The sequence below is a fragment of the Rhagoletis pomonella genome, unplaced genomic scaffold, assembly GCF_013731165.1.
Source record: "Rhagoletis pomonella isolate Grant_MI unplaced genomic scaffold, Rhpom_1.0 Rhpom_scaffold_00003, whole genome shotgun sequence".
NCBI classification, from domain to species: Eukaryota; Metazoa; Arthropoda; class Insecta; order Diptera; family Tephritidae; genus Rhagoletis; species Rhagoletis pomonella.
In genome coordinates, this window is record NW_023458557.1 from 23,321,269 (window position 1) to 23,335,602 (window position 14,334).

The 14,334-nt window shown below is 40.4% G+C and overlaps 3 protein-coding genes across 5 annotated transcripts in view; 1 reads left to right on the forward strand and 2 right to left on the reverse strand.

Moving 5' to 3' along the window:
* Positions 1–6,120, reverse strand: part of LOC118736115 — a 92,436-nt gene extending 86,316 nt beyond the window's left edge. The window contains exons 1-2 of the mRNA XM_036466215.1: positions 5,921–6,120; positions 3,940–5,044 (exon numbers count right to left, since the gene is read on the reverse strand). Of these exons, the coding sequence (XP_036322108.1) occupies positions 3,940–5,044; positions 5,921–5,961 (1,146 nt within the window). The 5' untranslated portion in view covers positions 5,962–6,120. The remainder of the gene's footprint in view (positions 1–3,939; positions 5,045–5,920) is intronic.
* LOC118735079 (1-acyl-sn-glycerol-3-phosphate acyltransferase alpha) overlaps positions 1–14,334 on the forward strand; it is a 254,120-nt gene that overhangs the window by 4,313 nt on the left and 235,473 nt on the right. The window lies entirely within an intron of this gene.
* Positions 6,136–8,652, reverse strand: LOC118735078. Its single transcript, XM_036464682.1, has 2 exons — positions 6,796–8,652; positions 6,136–6,736 (listed from the first exon to the last, which is right to left on the reverse strand). The coding sequence occupies exon 1, from the start codon at positions 8,376–8,378 to the stop codon at positions 6,951–6,953; it is 1,428 nt and encodes a 475-aa protein (XP_036320575.1). The 5' UTR covers positions 8,379–8,652; the 3' UTR covers positions 6,136–6,736; positions 6,796–6,950.

Sequence of the window (14,334 nt, forward strand, 5' to 3'; positions counted from 1 at the left end):
ATGCCACATAAATTTGGTTGAATTCGGTGAAGCCGTTCTCAAGTTATGAGGTCACACCAAAAACGTGCACTTATTTTTATATATAAGAAAAAAATATAAGGAATTTAAAATTTGTAAACGACACCGCAGAGCGTGGAGTGGCGCTCGCTCAAAGCTTCAACAACATGCATGCCAAAAGTGAGGAGCAAAAACAAGCATTGTTTTTGACAGTTCGGAAGCACCGAGAAACTATTCCAAGAAAAAAAGATGTTATTAAACGCTTGCACCGTGTGCAATAGTTTTATGTCATTATTATATCTGAAATAAACACAAGGGCTTGAAAAATTCATCGAAATAATTGTTTACTCTTTGGGTATTAGTGGTATGATAGAAAAATTAATTGATTAACTCCTAACACTGCCTCCGTGTGTATTTCTGCCTTAAAAAAGCTTCTCACAAAAGCCATTTCTGTTCGGAGGCGGCGTAAAGCTGTAGGTCCGTGCCTTTTTTTCACAACATCAAGACCCTCACCACAAATTGAAGGAGAAGCTCAGCCAAACACTTGGCAAAGGTGCATGCGCCAAAATATTGTTATTATACCATTAATATTTGCAATGACTAGGAGAACACTTGGATTCAACATGGCGTATGAGTGATGTTTATCTGGTGATTTTTTTTATTTGATGATTAGTAATATTTAATGATGAGGTCCACTATTGGTATGAATTATAATGTGATCTTAAATGTATTAAGCACATGCTCACTCGTTAAGGAACAAAATAAAGTTATTGCAAATATTCATTTTTTATAAGGCAAAACTTTGTTACTAACTAATTAACATATGCATTTAAAACTAATTTATCAAACTAATATAAACTGTGTTCTAATAAACTGATATTTGGAAACTTACCAACGAATTTTCAACGAAATCCGACAAGATTTGATGAAAATATACCTATTTTTTTATAAAGATGCATTTAAAATCTGCAGTTTCCGGAAAACAAACAACAGCGTTGAGCGACCTCTAAATCTTGTTCGAATAAGCTGAAATTTTAGAAAGAACTTGTCTTCCCTATTATTTTCAAGAATCCGAACATTCCCAGTCGAAATTCAAAAAAGTTCAAGTTTTGAATCGCCCTAATGTACGTACGATCTCTCAGTTTCCTTCCTATTTTAAAATAAGTGAAACGCGTGCGAATGTCGCGTCCGTAACCCAGGATATGATATGGCCAGATAGCTTATAACAACGGTGGGCAAACGTGGCTCTTTGAACCAAATGCGGCTCTTTGCGCAGAAAAGCGCGGCTCTTTTTACTTTCTCTTTGCTTATTTAGAACATTTTGGCTCTTTTTACTTTTCAAAATACATATTTCTTGGACATTCTATTCCATTGTGTTGTTTTTTTTTATTTTATTCTTTTTTTATACACATTCGCAAATTGACCCCGCAATTGGAGAATAAAAATTGGCTTTCTGACTTAATGTTCTTACAGGTATGATGGAACATTTGCAAAACTTGGATTTGTCTCTACAAGGAGAGAATAAAAATATTTTTGATTTGTCGCAAATTATTTTTAGTTTTGAAGCTAAGCTTCTTCTTCTTCTTCCTTATTGGCGCTGTAACCGCCTAAGCGATCTTGGCCGAGTCAAAAACAGCACGCCAGTCATTTCTCTTCTGTGCCAACTGACGCCAAGTGAAGCCAAGTCCCTCTCCACCTGGTCTTCTCAACGCATAGGATGGCTTCCTCTTCCTCGGTTACCAGCATCGTAGCCCGCGTTGAATACTTTCAGAGCAGGAGCGTTTCTGTCCATTCGAAAGACATGGCCAAGCCAGCGGAGCCGCTGAATTTTAATTCGCTGCACTATGTCTATATCGTTGTAAAGCTCGTCGCCATAGACAACGCGTAAAGGTCCGTAAATTTTTCGCAGAATATTTCTCTCGAAAACTCCAACAGACGCTTCATCAGATATTTTCATTGTCCATGCCCCGCCTAGCGTATAGCGGCACAGGCACGATGAGTGACTTATAGAGTGTGATCTTTTTACGACGAGAAAGGACTTTACTTTTCGATTGCCTACTCAGTTCAAAGTAGCACTTGTTGGCAAGAGTGACTCTCCGTTGGATGTCAAGGCTGACATTATTATTGGTGTTAATGCTGGTTCCAAATAAACCAAGTCGTCTACTTTTTCAAGCCGGTAACTGTCAACAGTGACGTGTGTGCCAAGACGCGTACGCTCTGACTGTATGTGTGATGACAGGATATACTTCGCTTTGTCCTCGTTCACCACCAGACCCATTCGCTTTGTTTCTCTATCTAATATCGAGAAGGAGAACAGACGTAGCCCCTGTTTGTACCGATAATATTGATGTCGTCGGCATATGCCATCAGTTGTACGCTCTTGTAAAGTATTTTGCCTGAGCGGTTCAGTTCTGCGGCTCTTATTATCTTCTCCAACATAAGATTAAAGAAATCACACGAAAGGGAGTCCCCTTGTCTGAAACCTCGTTTGGTATCAAACGGCTCGGAGAGGTCCTTCCCTATTCTGACGGAGCTGGTGGTATTGCTCAACGTCATTTTACACAGCCGTATTAGTTTCGCGGGGATACCAAATTCAGACATCGCGGCATAAAGGCAACTTCTCTTCGTGCTGTCGAAAGCGGCTTTGAAATCGACAAATAGATGGTGTGTGTCGATCCTATTCTCGCGGGTCTTTTCCAAGATTTGGCGTATAGTGAACACCTGATCCATGGTGGAAGCTAAACTACGTGTTTTGATCATGATCTCGAAAAAAGAATATTTCATCATTTTCCATAGCTAGAAAAAAATTTAGCACATGATTTAAAGGTAGATATTGAAAAAAGTTTTACTGATTTGAAATTATTTAAGTGTATGTTTTCACACTTCATAAACCCATTTATGTGTGTTGAGGATGAATTTACAATATCCGAAATTTTCGTTTTTCAGAAAAGCGAAGAAGAGTTGGTGTTTTTGGAATAAAAAAAGATAAGGCACTGGAACGGCAACATAAAGCTTTGCCATTGCTTGAATTGTCGGCAACAAGTACCAGATTTAAAATATCCGCTGTTGAAAACAGCTGCGTGCCGTATATTTCAAATTTTTGGTACAACGTATCACTATGAGTCTTTGTACTCTACAATGAAATTCGTAAAGTCAAAATACCGTTCACAATTATTTGCATTCGCGTACCTAACATTTATTGACGTTTAAAAAACTATCAGTTTTTTTTTTGTTTTCGTGTACGCAAGAAACTTGCAAAGTAGGAGAAATTGAGAGAGCAAAATGACATTTCATTTTAGGGGAAGGTTAGGTTAGGTTAGGTTGATGTGGCTGCCCGTGACCCCACTAGCACACATAGGCCCTAGATTGTGGGCCCGTTGTGATACCACGCGGATCGTTAGAACCCTCCTACTCAAACCATCGTGTGGATTTTGCGAAACCCAGAAGTTGCCGTATGCCTACTTCGGCTATGTCGGTTAGGTCCTCAAAGAATCCTGAACCCATGAACTTTTGTCTTCTTCTACAAAGTGCGGGGCACTCGCATAACAGGTGCCGCAAGGTTTCTGGCTCTTCTTCATTTCTGCAGCTTCTGCAGAAGTCGTTATGGGGGATCCCTAACCTCTCCGCGTGCCCCCCGATAGCAACATGGCCTGTTAGCAGACCCACAGCTGCGGCTAGGTCTCCTTTGCTCAGCATGAGGAGGTCCTTCGACCGCTTTTTGTCCCATTTAGGCCATGTAAGCTTCGTGTTGTTGCAAGTGGTGAGGCTATCCCACCTGTCCCTTGCTAGTTTAAGAGACAGATCCCTTAGAATGAGCTTGCAGGTAGCGAGCGGCATGCCTAATCCCTTCCAGGCCTGCGAAAGTGGAGCGGATGTGCCCTCTCTTGCAAGTTCGTCCGCCTTTTCGTTGCCTGGTATGTTCCGGTGCCCCGGAACCCATACCAAGTGAAGTGCAGACTGCTCAGCCATCTCGTTCAGAGATCTGCGACAGTCCGCTACGGTTTTTGAACTGCATGTGACCGAGTCGAGCGCTTTGAGTGCGGCCTGACTGTCTGAGTAGATGAAGATATCGTTATAAATGACTTCTCTTGTACGTAGGTGTTCAACCGCTTCCTGTATGGCAGCGACCTCAGCTTGAAAGACGCTGCAGTGGTTGGGTAAGCGAAAACATATTTCCAGCCCCAGTCGGGCCGAGAAGACCCCCCCTCCTACCTTGCCGTCTAGCTTAGAGCCATCGGTGTAGAGGTGGAGTGATCCATTGTCATCGGGAGCCCCTCCTGACCAGAATTTTCTATCTGGAATGGAAATCCTATACCTCTTTGTGAAGTTCAACCTTGGTGCACAGTAATCCGTGTCCGGTATATTTACGTCCTTTAAGATTGCGGTGTGGCCTTCCTGAGTGTCCCTCCAGCCTGGTAGTTCCCTCAACCTCAAGGCGGCACACCCCGCTGATTGCTTTCCAACAATTTCAATTGGTAAAATATCGAGGAGCACGCACATAGCCTCCGATGGAGTTGTGCGCAGGGCCCCACAGATGCAGAGCATCGCAATTCTTTGCACCTTTTGGAGTGCTTCAGTTGTAGATTTCCTGTTGAGACTTGGCCACCATACCAAGACCCCATATAATAGAATCGGCCTAACAACTACCGTGTATAACCAATACATGATGCTAGGGGACAGCCCCCAGCTACGCCCAATCGCCCCCTTGCAGCTGTAGAGGGCTACCGTCGCTTTTTTAACACACTCTTGTATATTTTGCGCCCAGTTAAGCTTTTTGTCCAGGACTACGCCTAGATATTTTGCAGACTCCCCTAGCTTCAGAATCTTATTGCCTATGGCAGGGAGCTGAAGTGAGGGGATTTTGTACTTCCTGGTAAAGAGCACCAGGTCCGTTTTTTCTGGGTTAACACCCAGACCTTTCTCCTTGGTCCATCTCTCGATTAACCTTAGTCTGTCCTGCATAATGTCACAAAGAGTTTGTGGAAATTTTCCACTCACAACCACCGCAAGGTCGTCAGCATACGCTATGACCTTGGAGCCTCCCCCCCTTCCAGGGTCTGCAATAATTCATTAATCGCCATGACCCATAGAAGGGGGGAGAGGACCCCACCCTGCGGGGTTCCCCTGCAAACGTATCTGTCCAGCGACACGCCCGCCAGTTCCGCCCGCACGACCCTGCCAACTAGCAGCTGTCGTATAAGCGACACCAGCCGTGAGTCGATGTCCAGACCAGTTAGAGCTGATGTGATTGCTTCAGGTGTGATGTTGTTGAAAGCACCCTCAATGTCTAAGAATGCTATCAAGGTGTATTCCTTTATCGCAAGGGATTTCTCAATATGCGATACGATTTCGTGTAGCGCTGTTTCGGTGGACTTCCCCTTCATATAGGCATGCTGCGAAGCCATAAGCTTGTCTGCAACCGATTCCCTAAGAAATGATTCAATCAGTCGCTCCATTATCTTGAGCTGGAAAGATGATAGACTGATAGGTCTAAAATCCTTGGCGCTAGTATGGGATGTTCTTCCCGCTTTAGGAATGAAGACAACCTTTGACCTTTGCCAGGTCTCCGGAATGTAGTTGAGAGTGAGGACTCCCTTAAAAATAGCATACAGCCATTTTGAGCTTAGCTCCATAGATTGCTGCAGCTGAATCGGTGTAACACCATCTGGACCCGCAGATTTGTAAGGCTTGAAGGACCCTATTGCCCACATTAGTTTTTCTTTGGTGATGAGGTCTACCGTAACTGGTTGACCTCTATTTCTTATTGGCCCGTCCAATGGCTGCTCGGTGGCGCCTGGAAAGTGCGTGCTCAGAAGATGGTCCAGGGATTCCTCCCCAGTTTCCGTCCACGCTCCGTCGGATCTTAGCAAGCATCCCGGGGCGATACGAGGTGAACTAGAGAGAACCTTCCTGAGCCTAGAACCTTCTGATACGGATTCCATACCACTGCAAAAGTTCCTCCATGAGGATCTCTTGCTCTTCCTTAGTAGTTTCTTGTAATCTTTCAAGTTTAACTTATAGATTTCCCATTGCATATCGCCTCCCGAGGATTTTGCGAGATTGAAGGCTCTACGACAATTTTTGCGGGCCTCGTCAATCTCTGTACTCCACCAAGGTGGTTTCTTTTTGCCGCTCGGCTTTACCATGGGGCAGGCCTGATCCAGAGCCTTGCCACATGCCGCAGTAAAGCGATTTGCCAGCCTATCTAGGTCCCTAGAGTTTCCTGGAATTGCTAGTGTGGTTCTTGAGAGCCGCTTGTCAAGCTCTCTTCTGTACTTATGCCAGTCGGCTTTCCTTAGATTTCTTTTGGCAGGTACCTTGGACGGGACCCCATCTAAGTCGAATTGGATGAAGCGATGATCAGAGAAGGAATGCTCATCAAGCACCCTCCAGTTCCTGATCATGACCTCCGCATCTTCTGAGACGAGGGTAACATCCAGGACCTCTCTTCTGCTCTTCGTTATGAAGGTAGGCTCGCTACCCCTATTGCTTATAACTAAGTTAGATTTTAGTATGAATTCAAAGAGTGACTCACCCCGTTCATTGATGTCTCCACTTCCCCATGTGCTATGGTGTGCATTGCATCACCTCCTAGAATCAGGGCCCCGTCCCAGCGCTCCACTAAATGTTCGACCGGTAGGGTTGGAACAGGCCTGTCATGTGCCAGATACATCGAGGCAAGCCTTATTTGTCGTCCGTTCGCCTCCAGACTGATGGTGGTGGTGTCCTCGTCACTGAACTGAGGAAGAAACAATATTTTTAGGTTGGTACTTACAAGGATGCAGGCCCTTGGTTTACCTATGGTAGCTCCACTTATCAAAGTGTGCTCTGCCGACTTCAGCCCGCATATTCTATGCCCTATCACCCAAGGCTCCTGGATGAGGGCGATGTCTGCTGCCCCCTTGGAGAGCTGGAGCAGCAGTGCAGCCGACGCTGCTTTGCTGTGGTGGAGATTAATCTGGAGGACGCGAACCATCTTGGCCGCACCTTCCCACCCCCTCCACCACTGTTGAGTTCGCCTCGTCGTCATCTGACATCAGCTCCTCTTCTGTGTATTGCCGGAAGATATGGTCGACTCCCAGAGAGGATGTAGATGAGGCGTATCCACCAGCCAGGTCATCCATCGGATTGGCCTGGTTGGGTTCCTCGTCCACCTCATCCTCGCTGTTGTCTGCTTCCGGCTCAACTTCGTTGCCTCTTGCTGCGTTCACGTCGTTCGTGTACACCCTTATCTTTGCGGTGTCGAAACCGTAATTGATGACGCCCCCAGTCTTTTCGAGGAGTGGCAACGACTCCTTATTTAGCAAAAGGACCGCCTGACGAGTCGACTTTGTGCTATGCTCTAGCCGCACCACCTTCCAATTGTGAGAGGGTAACTCGGGATTAAAGAGCCTTATAATCTCAAGCACTCTCTCTGGTTCGGTCGGTTTGGCCGGTATCCATGCCCTTGCTCTAGGCCTGGATGGGATGTCCTTGAAGTCCACAGCCCGTAGCATCGCTCCGGGGTAGACCTCTCCCAGCATGGCCATCGCCTTCTTGTACATGCCCGCAGACCTTTCATCGTCGCACGCGACGATCTTGACGTTGCCTTGGAACCAACCTGCGTCCCGGCATATCGGAGGTGGTCCGGGGTGCTCCCGAAGCACGCTAACGCATATGTTCGCCAATTCCGCTTTAACCCATTTCCAATGAGCTCTCAGTGCCAATTCGTCTTCCTGGTTCTCATCGAGCACACCCAGGAGGATCCGATTTTTGGCTACCTCAGCAAAGGTGGGGCCTTGCGTCCTGGCTCTTTTCGACTTGTTTTGCGCAACCTCCATCGATCTATTGCGCTTTTCCGCAGCTGGTGGCTCTCCGAGCACCGGCAGCTGATAGTCGGGCACTATCGTCATTGCCCACGCTATCTCCGAGCGGATCTCTTCCACGTGACAGGGCAGCGCCCTGCTACATAGGTCCGGGGTTAATGCGGATCTCTTCAAGATCCTCATGGCAGCCTTCCTGTGCTTAGCAATGGCTGCGCTTGGTGGTGGCCTGTCATCAGGCCTTGTAAATGCAGTAGGAGTAGGGGGAGGCGGGGCCCGCGCATCAGCTCTGGCGCCCCCTGGGGCTGCAAGCTGCAAGCCAGGTTTGCCTTCACTGGTGCCGGGAAAATCCCGTTTCGGTTCCCCCACCCTCTTCCTTTCCGCTTTTGTGGATACGCCTGACCCCGGCATCGCCAGAGGCTTACGTACCCCACTAGTGCTGGCCACGTCGTGGCTAGTAGAGGGACCCTGCATCGCATGGGCCCCATGGTGTCTGGGCAACTGCCCTTCCGACTTTTTATGAGTGCCGGTCTCAATTTCCGTTGTTGTTGATTTTAATTTATTTTTTAATTCGCTCATATTCCCACGAGTTGCGGAGAAAGGGTTCGTCGGCCCCGGGCAGAGATCCGCAGTACCCAGGGTAAGGCCATCGAATGCAACCGGGTGCGGCCTGGTTCCCAGAGGGCTCCGTTAGCGACTGGGCTATTTAGGGGCTCCCAGCCAGGCTGATCCTCAGTACGGTACGCGTAACGCCTTGATCCAGCCCCTACCTCCAGACCACGATCAAAGACCAAATTTTAGGGGAAAGCTGCTAGTTTCTGCTAGAAAAATGTTTGCCCACAGCAATTTGCCAACAAGGAAACAGCTGATCAAAAACAGCTGATAGGAATTTACGCAAATCCCTGAATTGAAATTTGTGGTTTGGAAGTTAAAATAGTAAAATGCGACTATTTAAACTTATAAGAAGTAAGTAATTATTCGTAAAGAAACCAACATTTAACTGAAACCAGATTTTGAACATTTGACCAAATGGATCTTTTGAATTTTTTTAATATCTTATGTTACGTACATTAGAATAATAATTAAATTAATGTTTTTCATTTCTAATAATAATTTTATTTAAAAATAAAATTTTAGTTTTTGTTGCCTTTTTTGGCTCTTTGTAGCCTCGGCATTGCCCACCCCTGGCTTATAACCTAGATTGTAAAATAGGCTACTTTTCTTAAGAGTTTCCATCTGCTAAAAAAGTTTACTCAAATAACACGCGGAAATGACTGAACGGGTTTTGTATGCCATTTTGCACACATATATTTTTTGTCCTAGATTGTAAAACAGGCAACTTTTTTTTAAGAGTTGCCTCCTTTTTAAAAAGGTTAATTACATTAACACGCGAAAACGACTGAACGGATTTGCATGAAATTTTACTCACAGATAGCTTATAACATAGAAAGGAGGATACAACTGCACGGATTTGCATAAATAGTTTATGACCTAAATTGGAAAATATTATGCTTTTTTTTTTAATTTGCCATCTGTTAAAAATTTTAATTAAATTATTACGCGGAAACTACTTAACGGATTTGCATGAAATTTTGCTCGCAGACAGTTTATGACTTAGATTGGAAAATAGGCTACTTTTTTAAAGAGTTGCCACCTGGTAAAAACGTTTAATTAAATTAATACGCGGAAACGATGAACGGACCTAGATTGGTAAAGAGTTTACTTTTTTTATCAGTTGCAATCTGTTAAAAAAGTTAAATTAAATTAATAAATTCAATCAAATATTACAATAAAGGTGTCAAACGAAAAAAGGTTTAAGAGAGCTTAATTTCGAAGATATTTTTCAAGAGGGTTGCCACCTGTTTGAAAATGAAATTTTGCACACAGATGATTTATGACCTGGATTGAAAAATAGGGTACTTCCCCAGCCGCTTTCCCGATCAGAACCAAATTTTGCACACTTACTACGGATTTCAAAAGGATGATCTTAGACCACGGTGACCATTCGTACGGATTTTGGCGGGACAGTACCGACTTTGAGAAAATTAATATGAATATTTTTTTAAAAGTCGGGACGTATAAGTGTCCCGATTATTCATATTTGTACCGATTAAGTCCCGATTTTTCAGTATTTTCTTTATCAATTTAATAAGAATACATTTTCTCGCACAAACATGTCAGCACTTTCGTTATCACAAACGATTAGAATATAAGGGAGCCATAAACATAGCCTCGTCCTTATTTTCGGTGATCTTTGGTTATGTTTTATTCTGTCAAACTATCGATATATTGCAGTCTATTATTCTTGTCACAGTTTTTTTAAGGTTTTTGTAATGATTTGTTAAATTTTTTTAATGAAACAATTCTAACTTGATTTTATTGAAATTACAAAAAATAACACCAACTGCCTTAAAAATCATGAGTAGGAAAAATATAAGCCGTAGATACAGTGGCGAAAATATAAATAGGGAAAAGTCATTTTACAATTATTTAGCTATTCCCCTTTCGATTATTTAATTTTAATTATTTGTTTATGAAATTGTAAGTCACAATTTAAAATTTTTTACAAAAATTAGCAAAATTCGACATAGTTTCATTAAATTTTTGAGCTTTTTAATTAGATTTCTACGAAGCGTTGTGAGTATGCAGTTTTGTAGCCCATTCGATTGAAAGGGAAAACTTTAAGTGACTAGGACTTACTTTGTATGGAAGAAAACGCGCGAACAAAAAATTGTCAAAAATCAACGGTAAGTCTTAGCTACTTCAAACGTATACTTTATTATATTTTGTTTTAAATAAATCTCTGTTAATAGATGTTATGTCTTTTTATTCTAAAAACAAAATTGTATGTTCGGATTCGATGCTTTATAATTGTCCCGATTTTCGCCCTTACAAATCTGGTAACCGTATCTTGGTTTCGCGGTTATATTTACTGACTGAAAGTAATTCCGATAACTCAAGGCGCCTCCCATAAAAATTGGAATTTCCATAATACATACATATCTCTGGAAGTATTTGTGGGAGAGAACTGGAACTTGGTATGGAGAAATCAAATTCATGCTCACTCACAGAGAAAAATTAACGTTTTTGGAAAAGGGGCGTGGCACCTCTCATACTAAATTAAAGTTTCATAATGCATATCTCTACAGATATTTGGGATGGAGTACTCAAGCTTAGTTTGGAGATACATATGTATGTATGTATGTGAAACCAATGTCATTGGAGAAAAGGGAGAGGTATTGGGACAAGGTAACGTGGCAACTCCCATGCAAATTTACTTTTTTGTGATTCATATCTCTGGAGATGTTTATTGCAGAGAACTGGAACTTGGCGCCGAGATGTGTATACAAAATTAATTCCATTCTCGTGGAGAAAAATTTGGGGTTATTCGCAAAGGGGGCGTGGTACCTCCCGTACAAATTTGCTATTTTATACTGCATATTATTTACTATTTTATACTGCATATCTCTAGAGGTGTTTATGGTGGAGTACTGTGACTTGGTACTGGGATATATAAAATCAATTCCATACTCATGGAAGCAAACAGGGCTATAAGAAAAGGGGCGTGGCACTTTCCGTAAAAATTGGCTTTTTCCTATCACATATCCCTGGAAGTGTTTGTGGAAGAATACTGGAAATTGGTATGGAGTTAAGTATGTATATAAAATTTATCATCGGTCATAAAAATAATGTGAGCTATTAAAAAAGGAGGCATGTCGCCTCCCATAGATACTAAAACTTTCTTAATAGAAAATCTCTGGAAGTATTTTAAATCTGTTATGGAGATTTATTTTATCAGTGCCGGAAAAGGGAGAGCCGGCTTAAGCTCTCATGATTCATACATACCTCTAAATGCCTCATTTAGCTACCGTTCTGCGAAGTGGTAGATATTTTATCAAAGCCAGGGTACTGAATTTGAGTTGGAAATATTAGAACCCGCCATGGCACTTGCCAGAAGGTTACACGTTCACGCGGTGTATCCTTGGAACCATTTTAAGGTCTATAAGTTTACGATGAGTTTTAAGGATTGAAATCTTTCATAACTCGTTTCAAAACAAAACAAAATGGGCGAAATATAACACCATTAAACTATTTTTCATATTTGTATAAAAACATGTGGTAAAACCCGCGGGTATTATATAAAATCTATACCAGGGGTGGGCAAGACCGAAAAGAGCAACATGTAAATTCGAAATGCTACAAAGAGCCACAAAAAAACAATTAAAACTAAAGTTTTATTTTTAAATAAATTTATTATTAGAAATGAAAAACATTAATTTTATTGTTATTCTAATGTACGTAAGATATATATTAAAGAAAATTCAAAAGATCCATTTGGCCAAATTTTCAATATCTGGTTTTACGTCCCCTGTAGTCAAATGTACTAGTTGTAAACGACCTCACAACTAGTATGAACCGCATGCCGAACTAGTCAGCCAACTATCTTTTTTCCATGCAATCAACTGGTATTTTTAACATGGGGATGTCCTACGAGATGGCAATTGTCAGATTTCGGTCAGAAATATACCAGTCTCATACTAGTTCAAAATAGGCAGAAAAATGCTAGTCCAATTATGGACCAAAAGCACTCCTTTGGCAGTCAAAAAATGAAATTAATTCATGAATATACAATAAAAAACTTTTGATTAAGTGCACTTTAATATATTACACATTTTTATTTAGCAGCCTTAGATTTGCAAATAATTAGTGTTAAATTTTTGGAGTATTAATTAAAAGCAAAAATAAACACATAAATATTCCAGACTTTCGAACATAAATTTAAATGCATTTTTCATTAAATGTTATTAAAAGTAAAAGGTTTCAGGTACAATAAATACTATATTTTTATCTTTTTTAATAATATTGAATACGCAAAAGAAAACCTTTTAGTTAAAAATAAAATGAATACTTCAGTTCATTTTTGAGTGAACTAAAACAGAAATAAAAGTGTTCATTAAAATAAATTAAATTCATTAACTTTGCATATTTTAGTATATTCGTTTTAAAAATTTATAAAGGTAATAATTAATGTTAAAAATTTGAGATTTGGATAAGAATAAAATAAATAAATAATTCTTAATTTTTATCCATTGTTTGGCTTGTTGATTGATAATAGAAATTAACAAATAATTATGTTAATCGTGTAATTAAAAAAAGTCAAAAATAATTTATAATTATCAAAAATAACAAAATAATGATGTAATTAAAATTAATGATTTAATTAACTTTTTTTTTAAGTAATTAATTATTAATCATTAAAAAGGTGGTAATATCGGTATGTAATCATTAAACGGTTATCCAAAAAAAAATGCTTTAATCAATAATCATTATGAATATTTATCATTATTTAACAGGTCTGGTATAATTGAATACGTACTCGATTTATTGGTTTACAAAATATACCGAAACAAAAGTAATAATATTTTGTGTACTTTATTGTATTAAACTGTCGAAGTCAAATAAAACATGGCATGACTAAATCGTTTTGTACTTTGCACAAGTCTGATCATTTTCGAACTAGTTCGGTTTCTGTCAGGAAATTCTAGTTGTAAACTAGAATTTTTCCTGACTAGTTGGGGTTTCACGCAGGGTCAGTTAAAGCCGTTCATAACAGTTCTGTTAAATGTTGGTTGGTCAATAGGTACGTTCTATTAAAATCTCCAGTATAAAATGTAAAACAGTAAAATTCCGGTGAAATGTCATCTCTCAAGAGAAAAATATCTAGAATAGTATGCGAACAGAAAATTTGCAGAAACTTGCAAGTTAGACGAAGAGCTGAGAGAAATTTTGTTTACATTCAAAAGTATAAAATTGAAAACGTTAGAAAACAAATCCCGAAGTCTCATCCTGACACAGTTCACTGACTAAACGAATAATTACTTACTTCTTACAGGTTTAATTAATCGCAGATTACTATTTTAACTTCCAAACCATCAAATTAAATTTAGGGATTTGCGCAAATTCCAACCAGCTGTTTTCTTCTTGGCAAATTGCTGAACAGAAACTAGCAGCTTTCCCTCAAAAGGTATTGTAATTTTGTTCTCTCTATTTCCCCTATTTTGCAATTTTTTCGTGTACGCAACCACAAAATGCTGATAGTTTTTATAACTTTCAGAAACTAGCGAACCCGCATGGCGTCAAAATGCCAACATTTAATTAAATTTTTTAAACAGTTGAAACCCTATTCAAAAGCCTCTAAAAATATTCCTAATGATTAATCTAAACCATTTCTCAGTGATGAGAGGTTTCGCATGGTGTCGGTTTTCATTTCATCAAATATCCAATCTCCCTGTAACTTTAAAAAATAAAACCTGTGCATATCTATGTAGAATCCCAGTTCTTTAATTTGACTTCTCATTTTGGAAATTCGAAATAACGGTGAAGATGATATGACCTTAAAAAAAAATAGATGGCAACTCCAATTAAAAATATTATGAGCCTATATTTTCCTCAAAATTCTTTCGTTTGATACTAATATTTCGATATTTCATTTATGTATCTTTCGTTAAGTAAAATAAATTCGACTTTTTAAACA

Coding starts and splice junctions, on each gene's coding strand:
- LOC118735078 (XM_036464682.1), bottom strand. CDS start 8,378: ATGAGCGAATTAAAAAATAAATTAAAATCAACAACAACGGAAATTGAG.